Raw genomic sequence first — 20,803 nt, forward strand, 5'->3', positions numbered from 1 at the left:
ATGTTGATGCTAAACGTGGTGCGACACGTCTTGGTTTGATAGATTTGAATTTGCACAAATGAGCCAAATTCTTTGGCTTACAAGTATAAAGTAGCCATGGCCTTGGCATACATCAGGGGTGTCCAACCCTGCTCCTGGATGCAGAGTTTAGCTCTAATCCTAATCAAAACACAATTAATTGGTATAAATGCATTTATTACACCTAAATATTTTGTTTGTTGCAAAACTAGAGCGGGCCCAATCCTAATACTTGAGGAACACCAGTAGATAAAAAAACTTGCCCTATAAGATAGACCACTATCCTGCAGAGTTTATCTCTAATCCTAATTAAACACAATTAATTGGTAAGAACGCATTAATTACACCTAAATATTCTGTTTAATGCAAAACTTAAGCGGGCCCAATCCTGATACTTGGGGAACGCCAGTAGCCAAAAAACACACCCTACATGATAGACCATTGCAGATAGACCACTGTCCTGCAGAGTTTAGCTCTAATCCTAATTAAACACAATTAATTGGTAAGAACGCATTAATTACACCTAAATATTCTGTTTAATGCAAAACTTAAGCGGGCCCAATCCTGATACTTGGGGAACGCCAGTAGCCAAAAAACTTACCCTACATGATAGACCATTGCAGATAGACCACTGTCCTGCAGAGTTTAGCTCTAATCCTAATTAAACACAATTCATTGGCATGAATGCATTAATTACACACATATTTTGTTTAATGCAAAACTAGAGTGGGCCCAATCCTAATACTTGAGGAACACCAGTAGCTAAAAAACACACCCTATAAGATAGACCACTGCAGCTAGACCACTATCCTGCAGAGTTTAGCTCTAATCCTAATTAAACACAATTAATTGGTATGGATGCATTTGTTTACACTTAAGTATTTAGTTTAATGGAAAACTATAGCGAGTCCAATCCTAATACTTGAGGAACACCAGTAGCTAAAAAACTTGCCCTATTAGATAGACCACTATCCTGCAGAGTTTAACTCTAATCGTAATTAAACACAATTAATTGGTGTGAATGCATTTATTATACCTAAATATTTAGTTCAGTGCAAAACCAGAGTGGGCCCAATCCTAATACTTGGGGAACGCCAGTAGCTAAAAAACACACCCTATAAGACAGACCACTGCAGACACACCTGAACCAAATAGAAACGTCTAGGCAAGTGTGTTGAAGCAGGTTGAGGGTAAACTCTGCAGGACATTGACCCACCAGGTGCAGGGTTGTACACTCCTGGCATGCTGACATGTTGAGCTATGAAGCTTGAGCAAAAGATTGGTTTAAATCCAATCTGCCTCGTCCCTCATCTCTCCCACTATACTTTTTTGTCCCTTTCTACTGTCTGTTCAAGTGGAACAACAAGTAAATGTAAAAACTTCAAAGTAGACCATTGCATAAACCCAAGCCAAAAACCTGCTCAATATGACCAGATAAACATATCAGTCTGTTTGAGACACTACTTGAAGTGCGAATCGACAGGAGCTCTCAAACTCAACAGGATTTGAAGGCTTTTCTCGGCTGAATTGTGAGATCTTTGGGCCCCTCCATCTGTCGCCTGGCAACCATCTATGATTGGCAGACGATATATACAGCTGACATCTGCTGTGTCTGTGCTGTGGGTGGAGTTACGAGCCATAAGGAGCTCCATTACACATGATGAACATTCAGCGAGAGCCAGCATCACCTCTTTCTTGACACCTCTCTCTCCGCTCAGTGCACGGAGAGTGTGAACATACTGCATGGATGGATCTCTCTTTTTCTCGATCTCTCTCACACACTAGCAGAAGTGCCCTTCTCAACCACAGAACTCACATTGTGCCAAATACTCAATGCCCATTTTTTTACACTTGAGTGCCAAAAACTCAAAATGGTTCCTTTTCCGCTTTATTCAGAAGCACAAAGGCGGTCACAAAGCCCTCAATTTCAGAGTCCATTTCTGTCGTAACCTCCCTTTTTGACCTCCCAACACTGCACTTTCTCATCCAATGAAAGCTTTTTCTAGCTTCTTTTATATTATATACTATTCAGGGTTGAAGTCTTGCGCCATGCAGTCAGAAATGACCTATTTATAATCGACCTTTAACATTCCTTATTGTGAACAGTTACTCAAAAGAATTACAAATGTTTGCCTTCATAACATTTCTTCATAATGTATAACTAAAACTGCTTTAGTTTATGGGTTCCCGGTTATATTGTTTGTTCAGACTGATTCAGACTGAATGTGCACGAACACAAGAGGCGGGATTTATCGTATGAACCAGTCACAGCCGAACATAACCAATCATATCCAGTCATATCGCGATGGAGGCATTGCGTCCTCTCACGTGATCTCCCCCATTTATTCTCAGTTACCTCTGCACTCATTAGGGGGTCTGTTAAAACTCAACGGGCTCAGGGGAGGCGGTAGAGACGCACTGTATCTTTACCTGCTGGCGTCGCTGTTGGCGTCGCTTTAGAAAAATGACTGATTTATACACTTTTTAATGTTATTGGCATTGTTGTACTACAATAGTTTTCTCGTCCAATATTTTGAGGAGGCAACTCCCCTGATTGAACCACTTTTTGCAAGTCCTGCCCAACTTTTTCCTTTCTCTTTCTTGTTGAATATTCAGTTTCTTTCGTAAATGCCACATTACGGAAGTGGAGTAGGTCTTAAGAGCCATTTCATGCTGATTTTAAACCTGCTGTTCAAGATCTGTAACACATTATGGAATCGGCTCTGCTCTTATGTCTTGACCTGGGCTTTGTTTTGCAATTAGAGGTAGATTTCCTGTCTCTAATCACCTTCTGTGATGTGCTAATTAGACTCTTAATGCACTTCTCTTGCTTGCTCGGTGGATCGGGAGGGCAGACAACCGTGGCGTCCCCAGAGCACTGTCTGACCAATCCAAATTACACGCTAGTGCAGTCTAAAGGGATAAGGCTGGAAAAACAAAGCCATTTTTTTCCAGATGGCTTCGGATCCTGAATTTGAGTCTTTGCTTTCAGTCTCAGTTGACAAACACTGATGTGTACTTGTCGTCTTTCAAGTTGTCTGTGAAGTCCATGATACTTTTTCATTTGGCAAATGGGCTTGCACACTTTCATCGAGCCAACACTTGGGATGACCACCAGACCATCATAGGGCACTGGTCACCAAATTGTGGACTTGTAGGAGCTTGGCATTTGGGACAGGGCCTATAATTCCTCAACAATCCAAATACTGTAATTCTGAAGTTTTGTGTGTCTCTTGTGCATTTTTTTTTTTTTTTTTCTCTGTGTGTGCGTCCTCATAGTGTTGAGTATATACATTTTACGTGTATATACGACACATGCTGTGCATTTTCCTGTTGTACCACTTCCAATCTCTGTCCTTCTTGGCTGCGAGCCACTTCCCGCAGTGTGTTGGCGTCATGGCCACTGCATGTAGCCGTGCCCCAAACACGCAAATCTAGAGTCGCCTTTGGAGTAGATGCACCCGAGCTCACTCATAGAATCGGATCTTCTGAACGAAAGGCCTCTACTAACTCTTGTTCACAAAGACCTGCTCGTGTAGAGCATTCTGTAGCACATGTGAGTCCTTTAGTTTAACATCGGCAAAACACACATTGACGCTTTCTCTTTCTTCAGGTATGAATGCTCTGCAGTTGCAGAATCTGGCCACTCTAGCAGCAGCAGCGGCTGCAGCACAGAGCTCGGCCAGCCCGTCCACCGCTAGCGCCCTGACCTCCAGCACAGGGTCCCTGGGAGCCCTGGCCAGCCCAGGTAACCAGAGGCCGTCCCATCATCATTGTCATCTTCGGTATCGGTATCATTTCCACCATAGCGTCGTTGTCCGTTCATTTGTTGTAGTAGAGTTCACTCTTTGATGTCCTTCGAGTTTTCATGTTGTGTTTATGTGTGTTCCTTGATACCGTCCATCATGGTTCACGTTCATCATCATCATGACCATCATTGTGTTTGGAAGAGTGTGTCTGTATGTGTGGCATTTAGCAGTTGTGCTATTTGGCTTAAACCGTGCTCCCACTCATTTAGGAAAAGAAGAAATGTGAAATCAGAATACACTTATAAGTGTGACACGTGGTTCTCTGGTTAGATTAGCATCTCTTTGTATTGCTTTGAAACTCGACAGTTTCTTTCAAACTTGCATAAATGCAAATGAAGCAGAGGGAAAAGCTTTTATATGCTTCGGAGTTCTTTTGTTTTTATCTTATTGCTCTTTTCTGAAAACATTGTCTTTGTCATCATGTTCATGATTGCAGTAATCTTCATTGTTGTTGATGTCTCTATCTGGTAAATTTTCTGCAATTTTAACCGATTCCCTTTAGGGATTAATAAGTACGATGCATGCATCCATCGATCTTATCCACTTTATTAGGACTGCATCATATAGCAAACAAATTCCATTAATTTCTAGTTCCTTGATGATATTCTATGCTATTACAATAGTATATAAAATTTGCATATATTGAATCACAAGTTTTGACAGCATCTATCAGTGAATCAATCAATCCATGCATCCTTCCCTCTGTGTACCTCCACCAAAGCTTTTATGTGTATCTTTAACCATTTCAGTATCATCTGCGAATGTATGTGTACGTTCAAACATCTCTCTTTTTCTCTCTTCCATTTCTCCACCTGTCTCTCCTTCCTGCTCTGTCTGTCTTTCCCCACAGCAGGTTCCACGGCTAACTCCAGCGCGGGTGCGATGGGTTCCCTGGGTTCTCTGGGGACACTGCAGGGTCTGGCCGGGGCCACCGTGGGCCTCAATAACATAAATGCACTAGCAGGTAGCGTCAACAGTGAGTACTACCGTCCATCGGCCTTTCCATCCCAATCCATACAACATCACCTCATACCAGCCTCCCACTGCTCATAGAGATGCCTGCTGTCTTTCAAACACACACATAGTGAATGTTTTTTAATCGATTTACTGTAAACTTCCACCAGCTAAAGCAAGGGCATCTCTCTGGGCTTCAGCCAGAATTTGTTAAGTGAATTTCTCACACTGAGTCCTGCTGATATATTGAAACTGTGTGTGTGTAATTTGTAAAATGCCTCGTTATTGAATCAAATCAGATCAGATCAAATCCATTTGCTAAGTCGGAACAAATGTAGCTCATCTCTTGTAGTCATGAGTGTGTTTGCACCAATCGGCCACATCTCCACACATTCAGACATGCTAACACACCGCTAAATCATTGCTCTGGGTGTTTCTATAGACGTGTTTTGTCGCTATTGTGTGTGCGTGTGTGTGTGTGTTGTGTATACATGTCTGTTTTACTTAGGCACATGGGGTTTGAATGATTTTAGTCTAATATTTTAGTCTAATATCTAATAAAGGGATAGTTCACTCCTGGTTCACCCAGAATGGTAATTTTTAAGGGATACTGTAGCCAAAAAATGTAAATTTTATCACTATTTAATCACCCTCACGCAGGGTTAGAAATGAACTTTTCCATTAAGGGACAATATTTGCACCCTGGAATTGATTTCAAAAAGCATTTTTTTTTTTTTTACATTTGTAAGGTCTGTTTTTAAAATCACTTTATTAGTTTTATCTTTTTTTGACTTTAATGTTAAATACTTAAATTTATCCAATTACTTTAATTAGTCAAAATATTTCAAATTGTTCTCAATAAACTGTTGCCTGTTTAAAATTGTATCTAAAAACAGAAGCTCATAGGGCTGCTATATTATGACAGAAATCATTTTTATAGATTATTGCTCTTTATATTGTAATAATGATTATTAATATGAATATAGAATATAATATATAAATGTTTTGTGTTTAGTGTCTGCATTTCGGGCACGTCACATTCTGGCTTCACAGACAAACATGCTGGTCCACAACGTTAATCTAGTCTTATGCAAAAACTCTGAACACTGAAGCTGCAATATTAATATTTTATTTACATTTTATCTGCTCTGTGTTGTTTATGCTGAGGGAATTTGCGAGTGTGCAAACTCAACACAGCTCTGGCTTTTTCGCCACTGACTATCTAAACGGCTCTGATTGGTGCGTTTTCAGGTCAGACTAATCCGAGCGCCTCTGATTGGTGCGTTTTCAGAGTTGACTATTCTAATCTAAGGTCCTCTATTTACCGCATTTTTAGCGCTGACGAATCTAAATGCTTCTGTTTGTTGCATTTTCTGTGCTGACTATCTAAGCGCCTCTAATTGGCTCATTTTCAGTGCTAATGTAATCTAAGCACCTCTGATTGGTGCATTTTCAATGCTGACTTTAATCTAAGTGCCTCTAATTGGTGTATTTTCATTGCTGACCAATCTAAGTGCCTCTGGTGCGTTTTCTGCGCTGACTAATCTAAGCGACTCCGATTGGTGTGTTTTCAGCACTGACTAATCTAATCGCCTCTGATTGGTGTGTTTTCGGCACTGACTAATCTAACCCCTTAGCGTTCCTGTCAAATTTAACTCAATGCATAACGTCCCACGGGTGGAACGTTGGAATGCTTAGAGGCTAATCTACGCCACTGATTGAAGCGTTTTTGGTGCTGACTAAATAAAGCAATTTTGATTGGTGCATTTTCAGTGCTGACTAATCTAATCTATGCCTCTGATTGGCCCCTTTTTCAGAGCTGACTAATCTAAACACCTCTGATTGGCACATTTTCAGCATGAAATAATCTAAGTTGCCTCTGATTGGCGTGTTTTCAGTGCTGACTAATCTAAGTGCTTCTGATTGGTGTGTTTTCGGTGCTGAGTCTGACTAATCTAATATATGCCTCTGATTGGCACGTTTTCAGCGCTGACCAATCTAAATGCCTCTGGTGAGTTTTCAACGCTGACTAATCTAAGTGCCTCTGATCGGTGCGTTTTCAGCACTGACTAATCTAAGTGCCTCTGATTGGTGCATTTTTAGCTTCCGTGAATTTACACTTTTTATTAATTTTCACAAATTTTATTTTAATCACTGCAAAACATTGTTTAATTGTGCTGGGGAAATATTTACCCCTTTGTCTGGAATTTATGTGGCATTTTTGTTCATTTTGGTGGCATTTTTGCCACAAACCCTCGTTAGTTTCTGACTTTGGCCTCATGTCATTCTAAACCCACAAGATTTTAGTTTAAAACACAAATGTATTTTTAATGAAACCTGGAAGATTTCAGTCTCTCTTTTGACAGTCCATCCCTCCAAAACACTGCACTTCAGTATCAACATAAACAACTTAAAAGTAATCCATAAGAGTTTAATCCAAGCATTTTAAAGAAATATGTTAATTTTATTTAATGAACAGATGTATTCTCAAAGAAATATCATTCAATGCACATACAAAAAGAGTTCATCAAATATAGTAAGCAGAAGCTTAGCCGTATTTGTTTGTCTCAAGGGCGTTTGAGCTTGCTTTTACCAAATTGATGATTCATGATTCAAAAAAACAAAAAATCTTCATTTGTGTTTGGACAATGGGTTTGAAATGACAATCTTTCAGGGTTAATAGTTGGTTTCTGTGGTAGGAGTGATTTACACCAGTAGCTGCTAAACAGATGTTCGGCATTATAGCTGTTACCACATTGTGTATTTTAGCACGACTGGAATGCTGTATTGACAAATCAGCATTCAAGGCCAGAACTACTCATCTTATAATAGAATGTACCTAATGGGCGTTGCAGAATGTAATTAGTATGAATAGACGAGCTAAAGATCACCGCGGCCTGTGCATGTGTATATGTCAGTGTGTCGGCACGCGGGCAAAATCTCTATCTCCACCAGTGACCTTTCAGCCAGGTTTCTAGTTTTATAAATCAAGCTCTCTCTAACAGAACGCCTCCAATTTAAATTCATTCAAATGACTCTCTCTCTCTCACTCCCAGTGCTCATTTAAGAGGCTGTATAGTGTAATTGAATATAAAAGGTCAGTATTGTAATTATTGCTGGATAAATGAGGGAGCTGGCCATCCAAGCACTTCGCTCATCATTTATTGTTTCCAGGCCGTCAAGCCAAAAGGCCAGTCAGTAAATACTCATGAATCAGTCTTTATAAACACACACACACACACACTCACACTGACTAAGACATAAAACATATTCTGTACACAGTACATGAACACAACTGCTTCTACGGTAGCACGATTTGATGTGTTGTTTTACATTTCGTATATGCGTTGCCACAATGGATTCTCTAGTTTAATTGTTTAATTAACTCTATACTGTAATAATGTATCTCATGCATTATATAGACCATCATTTGCACAAGGAGAGTTTTGAACAAGATCCGGTTAATCAGTTAATTGAAGAAATAATTGACAGATTATATGATAATCACATTGATAAACTAATATCCATTTAATGACAAGGATTTGAACTCTATCACCCCCGCTTAAAGGAATAGTTCCTCCAAAAAATGAATATTCTGTCATTAATTACTCACCCTTATGTCGTTCCAAACCTGTAAGACCTTAATTCATCTTCTGAACACAAATTAAGATATTTTTGATGAAATCTGAGCTTTCTGACCCTGCATAGACAGCAACACAACTACCCAGAAGGCCCAGAAAGGCAGTAAGGTCATCATTAAAATAGTCCATATGGTTCAGCCGTGTCTATGCAGGGTCAGAAAGCTCTCGGATTTCATCAAAAATATCTCAATTTGCCTTCCAAAGATGAATGAAGGTCTTTACTGACAGCATTTTCATTTTTGGGTGAACTATCCCTTTAAGTACCGAGGTTTGTTACCACTGAAAGTAAAGGCAGTGTATAGGAAATCAATAATGATAATATTCAATAATTATATTTAAAGTAATTTAATTATGATTATATAATTCTTTTCAGGAGGGATGCTGAATACAGGCTTTTTCAAAACCGTTTAATCTTAACAGCCCCAGACCTTTGAACAGTAATTTGTGTGTGTTTACATATACATTCGCATAGACTGTGCTTATGCCGCTCATATGTTTACAGGAGTTACTCCCTGAAGCACATATGCATCTGTTTTAGCAGTCAGGGGTTCTGCCTTTAATGCATCCAAGGATGCATTTGTATTTTATTAGATGACTTTAATGTTTTCCCCACAACCCCTTTAATACAGCTGAGATCGCTGACACGAATAATGAGATAATTAGATGTAGATTTCCGCTGTGTGAGGTTAAAAAGGTGATTGGTCAGATGTTTCTGTGTGTCTGAGGGTCGCCGTGGTGATCGTTTCGTGCTGCTATTGTGACATTAGTGTGCATGTGTAGGCCGCGCTCCTCATTTGCATACACCGGTCAGTATATTATGTATCTTCTCTATCTTGTGTTTGTGTGTATATGTGTGTGAGTGGGTGCCGTTTATGATGTGATGTCCAGCGTGACGTTTGTGATTCTGCTGTATACGTTTACTGTTTTACTTTTGTTGTTGGGTTTTCGTCTTTTGTCTGTTTTTGTGCGTGTCGTGTTGTGCTTTGTTGTAGAAACACACCCTGAGTCCAAATGCTAACGAGTAAGAGCACTTCTTTTTTCTTTATTGTTGGGTTTTATGTAAAGTTGCTCACATGCTCTCAGGTATGGCAGCTCTGAACGGCGGGCTGGGCAGCACGGGCCTGAGTAACGGGTCGGCCGGGCCCATGGACGCTCTCACACAGGCCTACTCAGGGATCCAACAGTACGCGGCTGCCGCCCTGCCCACCCTCTACAGCCAGTCCCTACTGCAGCAACAGAGCGCTGCGGGCAGCCAGAAAGAGGGTATGGATACACACACTGGACATTTAGCTTAACTTCATTTAAATAGCACAGTGAATATGGAGGTATATCAATGTCAAAATTAAAAAAAAAAAAAAAAAAAAAAAAAAGTTTGCATTTATGAGGCTACAATGTAACATGGTTGAATAATTATGCAGTGAATGTGTTCCAAAGTAGGAACTTTTTTGTCTTTAGAAGTGCAGCTTCTTGTAAATGTTTTTGTCATTAATATACATCCATAACCAAATCAGTTTTGGAGCACGGTGCAGTTTTTTTCAATATATTAAATATAATGACAGTTTCAATTTGAAACAGTGTCTATATTTTCGTATATTGTCCTTAAGATCCTTTAACGCATCATCGCAGTTGTGGTTTCTTCTCTAAACGTGGACAAATGCATGTTTTGTGTGTGCGAAACAGGACCTGAAGGAGCCAACCTGTTCATCTACCACCTGCCACAGGAGTTTGGGGACCAGGACATCCTACAGATGTTCATGCCTTTCGGAAACGTGGTGTCTGCCAAAGTCTTTATCGACAAACAGACCAATCTGAGCAAATGCTTCGGTATGAACTGACATTTAAACACTCATGCGAAAGACAACACAGAATTTAAGAGTAAAAGAGTAAAAGTTATTCATATACGGCTTTGACATATTAATGTCATATTCATGCCATTTTATATTGTGGCTGTCAAGTCGATTAATCGCGATTAATCGCATCTAAAATAAAGTTTGTGTTTATGTAATACGTGTGTGTACTGTGTATAATATATACATGTATGTGCGTGTATTTATTTATACAGTACACACACCTACAGTATATTATGTAAACACAAACTTTTATTTCGGATGCGATTAATTGCAATTAATCGATTTGACTGCCCTGCTACTTTACATTTAAATCTTTATGGACAAACAGACCAATCTGAGCAAGTGCTTCTGTATAAACTGACATACAGACACTCGTGTGGAAAAACAACACAGAATTTAGGAGTAACTTATGGCTTACAATATGTAGACATATTTAATTTGACATTAAACTGCTCAGTAGACTGCATGAAAATCAAACATCTTTTTTTAATAATCTTTTTTTTTTTTTTGCCACCATATTAATGCAATTATATTTAAATATTTATATTAGTGCTGTCAAATTGATTAATTGTGATTAATCACATCCAAAATAAAAGTTTGTGTTTACGTAATAGATGTGTGTGTACAGTGTATAATATATACATGTATGTGTGTGTAATTATATATCCAGTACACACACATACAGTATACTATGTAAAAACAAACTTTTATTGGATGCAATTAACTAATCGCAATTAATCGATTTGACTGTACGGTTATTCGGTTATAACTTACAGTATGTAGACATATTCAATTTGACATTAAACTAGTCATTAGACTACATCAAACATCATATTTTTAACAATACTAAATAATAGTGACTATTTTGCTGTCATATTAATGCTATTGTATTTAAATATTTATATTAGGACTGTCAAAACGATTAATCGCGATTAATCAATCGCATCCAAAATAAAAGTTTATGTTTACGTAATAGTTGTGTGTGTACAGTGTATAATATATACATGCATGTGTGTGTATTTATATATACAGTACACACATACAGTATATTATGTAAAAACAAAGTTTTATTGGATGCGATTAATCGCAATTAATCGATTTGACTGTCCTGAAATTTGACAGCCTTTACATTTAAGTCTTTATTGACAAACAGACAAATCTCAAGTGCTTCGGTATGAACTGACATAGAAACACTTATGCAAATGAAAACAGAATTTACACGTAAACGGTTATTCGGTTATAACTTACAGTATGTAGACATATTCAATTTAACATTAAACTAGTCATTAGACTACATCAAACATTATATTTTTAACAATAATAAATAATAATGACTATTTTGCTATATATTATAAATATTTATAATATATTTTTAATATTATAATCAAAACGATTAATCGCGATTAATCAATCGCATCCAAAATAAAAGTTTGTGTTTACGTAATACATGTGTGTGTATAATATATACATGTATGTGTTTGTATTTATATATACAGTACATACACGTATATAATGTAAACACAAACTTTTATTTTGGATGCGATTAATTGCAATTAATCGATTTGACTGCGCTAATTTACATTTAAGTTGTTTCGCAAATTAGTTTTTCATAAAAATGCGTTTATGAGGCCTTTCTTGCTTAGTCTGTAATACAGTTTTTCATTTTTAAATTAAATTTTATGTTGTATTTCATACTGTCATTTAATTTATTGGAGCAGTTGTTTTGCTGCCAAACATGACTCGATTACAATCGAAAGACATTGTGTGTGTTCCTCTCTCCTTTTCCATTATCACAGGTTTCGTCAGTTATGACAATCCTGTGTCAGCGCAGGCCGCCATTCAGGCGATGAACGGGTTTCAGATCGGCATGAAGCGTCTCAAAGTCCAGCTCAAGCGCTCGAAGAACGACAGCAAACCGTACTGATCTTAGCACTAGGGCCTCTCTCATGTTACACTGCTAGGGTAAGTCCCCACTGCTGCCACGGTTACCAAACTGGGACTCTGGGGGGAGGGGGTGCACGAGGGGGAGTTTCACCCTTTGACCACCAGAGGGAGCCACTCTCCCATAACATTCTTTTCAGCTTTTTTTTTTAAATTAATAACAGTATTATTTTGTCTTTTTTTTTCACATGAACGCTTCCATTTCCGCCATTTTTTGTATGACTTGCGATGGATGAACAGCTTTTATTTGTCAACTATTTTTTTTTCGTTTAAGTCATGTGTAAACTATTTGAGTTTTTTTTTTTTTCTTTTTAAAGTAAATATTTATACAATGGCTATTTCATTCTATGATGATAACAACAGCAGAAAGAAACGATGTATAAAGTATTATTTGTTTCTCTTTGTGAACCTGAGGCTTGTAAGGACAAGTAGAGAAGGTTCCGATATGATTAAAGCACCAATATGCACATTAACCTTTGCCCTTTGGCCTCTGGTGTCGGTTCAGGGCTTTGCTGCTCCTTCGAACCCTTGGCCCACTGGCACTAGAGAGGAAAGGGTTAAACCCGCTGTGGCCTCTCTGTAGTCAACGGCAACAACTGCCTAAACAGCTTCCTCAACAAATACTTGCCGTCAAATGTTCAGTGAATTTCTTTTTTTTTTTTTTTAGTTTTTTTTTTTCCGTCATTTTCTGTCAGTAAGGGTTTTTCGTTATTGTTGTTATTTTCGTTTATGTTTGTTTTTTTGTTTTTTTTGAAGAAAAAAAATGAGTCCGAATTTTATGCGTCAGATGATTGTGGTCTTTGTCCAACAGAATTTGTGTAGAGCATTAAAAAAAAGATTTTGATCTGTCGATGGTTAAAAAGAATAAAGCATTCTAGGTTCTATGTGGAAGGGCGGGGAACTGAAAACTTGATGTTTATCGAAAGAAAAAAAACTTAAATTACAGAAAGCCACAGGCCTGTAAATTTTATTTGTAAAAAAATGCAGTTCTATTTTTATACAAAATTTCTACTGCCTCTGAAGTAAAGGACTTTATTTATTATCGTTTAAGTTATTGGGTTTGGAAAGTCGTGCTCTCTCTATCCTGAGCCTCGTCCGGTAGTCTTCTTAAACCACACGCTGTGTGACGAGAACACAGAATCACGTACAAAACCCCTCTTTTTCTTTCTTTCTTTCTTTCTTTCTCTCTCTCACCTTCCCTCTCGCCATTTCCCACAATCCCATCCGTCACGTCCCCATCATATCTGTCTCGACTCTCTCTTCCTCTTCTCTCTTTCGTCATAAGTAGTGGCACTTCATAAGTAAAATCTCTCTTTTTCGTTTCATTTCGTTTGGTTTTTGTTCGTACTCTCCAAAAAAAAAAAAAAGAATAGTTTCTCCCAAACGGCGATCCATCAGCGGTCTCGGATCGGGAGATCGGACCAGGATGGATACTTTTGGGTGTATGTCTCTATGGAGGAGATCGAGTGTGTGTTCGTATTCTCTGTGTGAGCGAGTGCCTCATTCACGTGTACATGTTGCCAATTTATTCAAAATTTGTGTACTGTACGAAAAAAAAAATGCTAATGTGATGTTGGTGAAACGCTGGTTAATAGCACTGCTGCTGTTGTTTGTTTGTTCGTTTGTTTTGTTTGTTCGTTTGTTGTTCTCATGGTTTAATGATGTTAGTTGTGTGCCGGAGCTGTGTGTGTAACTCTCCTCTCCCGTTTTCTTCCCTAGAACTCATCTCCATGACTCTATGCTCATCGTTTGCCTAGCATGTCTACGTGGCGTACAAAAAAAAAAGTCTCATCGTCCCGTCATTGTTTCTGATGTCTTTCTGAGTTCTCCTGCTCATAATCTGGTCTCCTTTACTGATCTTTGTACTTTAGCCTGATCTTTTTGGAAAGTTTTCGCATGTGACCTCATTTTGACCTTTTTTTTTTTTTTTTTTTTTTTTTTGGTTTGTTTTGTTTTGTTTTTTGTTTGTTTAGATTAACTGGTGAGGGAGGGAGCGAGGGAGGGAAGGAAGGGAGGAAAGACAAAAAAAAAAACAAAAAAACACAATAATAATAATGTGAAAACGCTGCATTCACACTCTAGAGACAGAGTATATTTACTAACATAACCAGAGCATCATTTTAAGAAAACAGACAAAAAAGAAAAAAAAAAAAAAAAAAAAATCCTGTGGCAAAACAATTACGAATATTTGCGTTTGACTTTTGTTTGTTCTTTTTTATTTGTCCGATTGTTTCTCTCTCTCTCTCTTTACGTTGTTTTTTTTTTTTGTTTTTCATTCATTTAAAGTAAACTTGAACGTTCAATACAGGGATTGGCGTTGGGACTTACTGTCGGCGATACTCTTAATTTGAGGCCTGCCGTAAGAAACCCACGCTGGTTTCTAAACGAATAGACTACTTCCACGCAGTTTTAATAAAAAATAAAAAAAAGCTGTCTGATCGATATTAGAATCTCTCAGAGCTTGCTCGTGGTTTTTACATTTTTCAGGCAGTGTAAAGTTTTTTGATAAGGCCATTTTAAGTGGCTTGATTTCTCATTAAAGTCTATATAAAACCACTTTTTTCTAGAGTAGTAAAGGTATTAAAAAACACACACATACACACACACACACACACACACACACACAAGATTGCCCTGTTTGGGGGGGAAATGCTACCTACGTGTCACACCTTTTGCTGAACTGACTTACAGTTAGACAATCCGTGGTTTAAATGCACATGAAATGACCTATATTTTATACTGTTTAAATGTATAGAGGAAAAAAAAACAGAGTTTGTGTAACCCGCGGTCCCGTCGGTGCTTTTCGTGGATAAAGTCGTGGTTTCATCAAGTCTAACAGTCTTATTTGTCTCATGTTTTTAAAGAGAAGACTAAAAATCAATTTACTTGAACAATAGACAAAGCCTTTCATAAGTACTATTACTACTACTTTTGTTTTGTTTGTTTGTTTTTTTCCTTGTTTTTTGTTCTTTTTTTGTTTTTTTCTTTCTTTTTTTTTAATAGGAGTCCCTCTTTGCTAAATTTCTTGTTGGGTAATTAGCTATATAAAATTCTTAAAAGTTACAGTGTCGGCTTGTGAAGCATCTATGTCATTATATTATTTTATTTCTATTGTGGGAAACAATATTTAGATGTGTTATGTTGTTCAGCAAAATGTGATTTTTTTTTTTCTTATAAAGAAAAAACAAGATGAGTGGAATTTAGTGCCAAATTCTGACGGTACATCCTGCCTACAGCTTCAGTGTTTTACTTGTGAAATTATTTGATAACATGGGTATTTTATTACGTAAGTGTTTTGTATGGAACCCTCATATTTAAAGATATAGATTTAAAAAAGGTTGTTAACTTGCTCTTCTGTGGTCTTGTTGCCTGAAACTGTTCATGTTTTTGCTTTCTTTTTCTTTATTTGTAAAGATGTAAAAAGTGCCCATGTGTCATTATCGCTCTCACAAGCACACACACACACACACACACGCATACATTCACAGGTAAGCACATACACACACACATGCACGCATACACACACCTGTGCTAAAGGTTGACCTCACAACCCTCTTTTCTTTGACGGTGTGTGTATGTGAGCCCCTGAGCTTGAGTCTCAGCAGTTCTCCTTATACACACACACACTCACACATTTGCACCACAGAAGGCCCAAATTTGAAAGGTTCATCTGATACATCATGTTTGTCAGTTTGATGGGACAAAATATTGACGTATTTATGTGAATTGTGAATCAGGCGTTGAACTTTTGACCATCATTCTATAATACAGGGCCAGCCACACGATCTGTTTCTCTACTGTTTAGTCTCGCTTTCTGCTGCCTTTATCAGGACTATTTTACGTTCGTAGGACAACCAAAACTCTGTCCTGATGCCAAAGTAGTTCAGCGTGATCCGCAGTGTTCGCTAGCGCCTGTAGCACTTTGCTGTAAACGTTTACACATCGTTCGAACGGCCCGTAAAAATCTTGTTTACAAACGTAGTTTACAGGCAGCCCCCTCAAAACCAGTTTACTTCACTCTATAGCACTATTTTATACCCAAGCTCTGCCGTTGCCTTAACACGTCAATCAGTATTAATGGGCTGGAATACATTGCTGCACATTTAAAATGTGTGCCAAGGTTGTGTGTGTGTTTCGTGTGACTGCGTACAGATGTGTTGTCTGTTCGTCTACGTTATATATCTTTAATCTTTAGCCAAAACTGGATCTGCCAAACTTTGTGCCAGTTGAAAAACAACGGGACTCATTCATGAAACAAGAACAAATTTGCGTAAATCGTGTGTAACCATTCTTGTTTAATTTTTCGTACGAGCAGAACAAATTTCTGTAAATTTGTGTAAACTGTTTGTAAATGTTTTCTTAAATTGTGCGTAAGCGAACAAATTTCCATATCATACGTAAACCACTTGTCCATAAATTGTCATATAAATCATTCTCGCTTGAACTACATGTAACTGTTTTAAGTAAATTTGTGCACGAGACTTGAATTGCGAGAATAGAATTGTAACTTAACACCATTCTTACGTAAACTGTCGCACACGCAGAAAGAATTTGCGTGCGTTGTCCGTAAAAAAACATGTAAATCAAATGTCATTTCTTAAAGACTTGAATTGCGTGAATTGTAACTTAACACCATTCTTACGTAAACTGTAACATACGCAAAATTTGATGTTGTTCGTAAAAAAACATGTAAATTAAACGTCCTTTCTTAAAGACTTGAATTGCGTGAATTGTAATCTAAGACCATTCTTACGTAAACTGTTGCACACACGTCGAAAGGGTGTGTACATTGTTCGCAAAAACACATGTAAATCAAATGTCTTTTGTTAGACTTGGTAAATTGCATGAATTGTAACCTACAGCCATTCTTACGTAAACTGTCGCACACACGCAGAACGAATTTGTGTACGTTGTCCGCAAAAAACATAAATCAAATGTCTTTGCTTGAAGATTTGAATTGCGTGAATTGTAACGTAAGACCATTTTTACATAAACTGTCACATACGCCAAAATATTTTTTTTAGATGTTTGCAAAAAATCATGCAAATCAAATATCTTTACTTAAAAACATGAATTGCGTGAATTGTAACCTAAGACCATTCTTACGTAAACTGACGCAAACACAGCAAAAGAATTTGTGTATGTTGTTCACAAAAAAACATAACTAAAATGTCTTTTCTAAAACTTAATTTGTGAGAATTGTAACTTAAGACCATTCGTACGTAAACTGTCACGCACACACCAAAAGCATTTGCGTGTTTTGTTCGAAAAAAAACGTATATAAAATGTAATTTCTTAAAGACTTGAATTGCGTGAATTGTAACTTAAGACCATTTTTACGTAAACTGTCACGCACACACCGAAAAAATTTGTGTACGTTATTCGCAAAAAAGTCAATAAATTTATTTTCTTAAAAACTTAGCGTGAATTGAACCTACGACCATTCTCACATAAATTGTCGCACACGCAGAAAGAATTTGTGTACGTTGTTCGCAAAAAAAACATGCACATCTAATATCTTTTCTTGAAAACAAACTGAACTGTTACCTGCGCACGATAAAATACGAATGGTTTATACAAAAATACGTTCTACTTCTCTTTCATGAAAGAGGCCCAAAAATGGAAATGTTTTTCTATAATTTACCCCTTAATAAGCAAGTTTCGTATTGGGATGTCGAGTCGGTCAGTTTATGATATACTGTTCTCTTTGCCAAATCGTATAACCACTAGCACAAACACAAAAGCACATGCGCACTAGCACAGCGTTAAAACGCGCAGTATTAAAATTGACGACTCTGCTTAACCCGCCCAGAAAGTTGTTGAAAATTTGTTTTATGTGGCACATAAGGAATTATATTCATGCTAAATTTTTCACGAATGCATCTTTGTTTGACCTCATTTGATTCGTTGGACACTCTGTAACGAACCGTAGTTCGGCGTAAGTGTTTTTACCTCAGCACAGTGCCGTATGGGGGCTTCTGAAATATCGGTAGTTAGCGTTCTATTTCATTTAGCGCACTTCATCACAATCAACTTCAGACAAACAGGGTAAGCTTTCACGGCCAGCGCAATTTCACACACACCTTTGTTAGATGTTTAGTAAAGCACAAACTCACAGGAGTTCTCGCTGAGACTCTTCACTCAGGGGTTTTTGCACCACACGCATCTGAAATGTTTGTTGTTTCTTTTGTTTCTTTCTTTCTCTTAAGTGCTATTTAACAAGTGTATTTTAAAGAAAAAAAGATGTGTAGTTTCTTTGCATTTTGGCTTATGTCAAGTTTTTTGGAAATGTATGTGTTTATCTAACGTGCCGTAACAAAAGCTTGTCGTCTGTAGATTAATATCATTTCGTTTGATTCTAAAAAGATTTAAATAGTTTTAAGTATTGTCTTGAGAAAAGCCAAAGTCAATGCATTTCAGTGGATTATGTAAGCGTGATACATGTTTGTTTGACAACACTTTGAAAATCTGTCATTGGATGGGAATTTAAAAAGTACAAAAAAAAGCAGGCTTTCCTATTTCTATCACTGATTGTACTTATGCCTTTTGTACCAGTGGAACTTTTTATACTGGCAATTAAAGGAAAAAAAAAAAAAAAAAACTATCCGACAGGCTGCGCGGCCCCAGCCAGGGGCCGACAGCGACTGGTTCCCGAGTTTGATTTCTAGTTGGCGTCCAGAACGATAGGTTTTGATATAAAGATTTTCTAGAAGAACTTTGGCTTGGTATCTTTAGCCTCCTCTTCTTTATTCTTCACATCAATATTTGCTTTCCCTTTTTCCTTTCGTTCGTTTCCTTTTCTCGGAAAGAGGGTCGAGGAGTTTTCCTTTTGGCTTATAAATACGTAATGCCGTTTGTCTTTACAAAGAGTCTTTACAACAGCGGTAAGTTTCATTTAGTTAAGTATTGTGCAGTCACCATGATAAAGACGATTAGACGATTTAGAAGTATTTAGTCACCTTCAGTGGATAAATGTATTAGTTTGACAAACAAGATAAAAGTAATTTGAGGACTTTGCTTTTAGCTGTTTAGATTTTTCTGGTTTCTCTGTCTTTGCTGTTAACCTAACTGTGTAGCTGGAACAGTCAGACTTATTTTTGTAAATGTATGTTCTTGTGTGATGCAGTTTTTTGCCTCTGTCTCCGATATTAAACCATTTTTCCTAATACTCGTCTCTTTCTCTGTGGCGTGGTGTTCCAGTACCTGTCCGATGTTGTACAAATGTTCACGCAACCCTCCGGTGTTTCACGTCTCTCTTCTATCTCCCTTCTCACTTTTTTCTGTACCGTTTGTCGGATTGTTTCTTGGTTATTTGGTTCCCTTCTTTCGTTTATTTACGTTGCGATTAATTTCAGTCTCATCACCAAACATGGTAAATATACATACAGATTTATATATGTATATTTCTGTGCAGCCCAACTTGCTGTAACAGTAGATGGACAGCCGTTTATCAAACACCCCTCTGCGAGGCCCCGGCCTTTTGAGAACCTGAATTGTTACTTATTTTTAAAAACTGACCCATTTTTGATTTCAAATGTAACGTAATTAATAGGTCACACTGTTCTGTACTGTACCGCTGCTCTGGGCGAGGCCCCCGTCTGTCCTTCTGTCTGTGTCCCTATCCACTATGTGCTGTCCATGTGTCCACTGCATCCCTACAGAGATACCAGAGAGTCCCAAATCAATTTACTACCATTATAAAGCATTACAAATGAGACTTAAGTGTTCCAGTGCTTTGGAAACTCCAGTTAGAGCAGGTGCCAGGGATTTAGCGCTTGGTTTTTTTCGCCTAATCACGCAGAAGGGATAGTGCACACAACAATAAATATTCTGTCATCATTTTTTCACCCTCATGTCACTTGAAATGTGTACGATATGCTTTCCTCAAACACAAAAGGAGATATTTTGCAGAATGCACCATTTTTGCAAAAAATATGGATGGGGACTTCAACTGTCAGACTCCAAACGGGACATAAAAATAGTCATATTTCATATCTTTTGTGTGAGGTGCAGATTTGATAGCAAAATTTGTATTTTTGGGTGCACTGTCCCTTTAATTACAAGACTCTACCAAAACCTGTGGTTCTATTGAGAAAAAAACAGGATAGCATTTTGCTCTTGTTAAAGAAATGAAGAGGTTTTTGTTGCAGGAATATTTTACCACAAACACACATCTTAGGACAAACTTTTTCTTTTTTTTTTTACTTTACCAAAGGTACAAAGCATAAAAGTGTGAGTCACAATAGTTATCCTTCAAAGTTCCATGTTGGTGTGTTTTCAGATATGACGCTGTCAAAACATGTTACATCAGATTCACTTCAGAAAAACAGAACTAAGAGGGTTTGTGTCACTGTGTGTGAAAACTGAACTTAAGGCTATATACGAAATCAGAAAACTTTATCAAAGACATCTGCTGCGGGAACACAGAAGCATCGCATCAGACAGGTACAAAAGACTTTGCTCTGGCTCTGAGCTAAAGAAAGAGTGTCTTTTATGGAGAAAGGAGAGGGGGAAAATGGATCTGACCAATCTTGAGCATATGGCTGCAGGTAAGACTAAACTAACTTGAAAGAAGCGTTTTACGTTATAC

The 20,803-nt window shown here is 37.7% G+C and overlaps 1 protein-coding gene across 25 annotated transcripts in view; it reads left to right on the top strand.

The window, feature by feature from the left end:
* The window catches only part of celf2 (cugbp, Elav-like family member 2), a 182,173-nt gene extending 163,359 nt beyond the window's left edge, over nt 1-18,814 (top strand). For 5 of the 25 annotated variants that reach the window (XM_051107446.1, XM_051107440.1, XM_051107450.1 and 2 more), the window contains 5 exons: nt 3,632-3,766; nt 4,678-4,803; nt 9,488-9,685; nt 10,103-10,246; nt 12,069-18,814. In XM_051107446.1, coding sequence (XP_050963403.1) covers nt 3,632-3,766; nt 4,678-4,803; nt 9,488-9,685; nt 10,103-10,246; nt 12,069-12,196 — 731 coding nt within the window. In that variant the 3' untranslated portion in view covers nt 12,197-18,814. The remainder of the gene's footprint in view (nt 1-3,631; nt 3,767-4,677; nt 4,804-9,487; nt 9,686-10,102; nt 10,247-12,068) is intronic. The other 20 variants (XM_051107464.1, XM_051107461.1, XM_051107466.1 and 17 more) reach the window with 12 other exon arrangements.
* Nucleotides 18,815-20,803: the final 1,989 nt, after the last annotated feature.

The sequence above is a fragment of the Labeo rohita genome, chromosome 4 (assembly GCF_022985175.1).
Source record: "Labeo rohita strain BAU-BD-2019 chromosome 4, IGBB_LRoh.1.0, whole genome shotgun sequence".
In the NCBI taxonomy this organism is placed as follows: domain Eukaryota; kingdom Metazoa; phylum Chordata; class Actinopteri; order Cypriniformes; family Cyprinidae; genus Labeo; species Labeo rohita.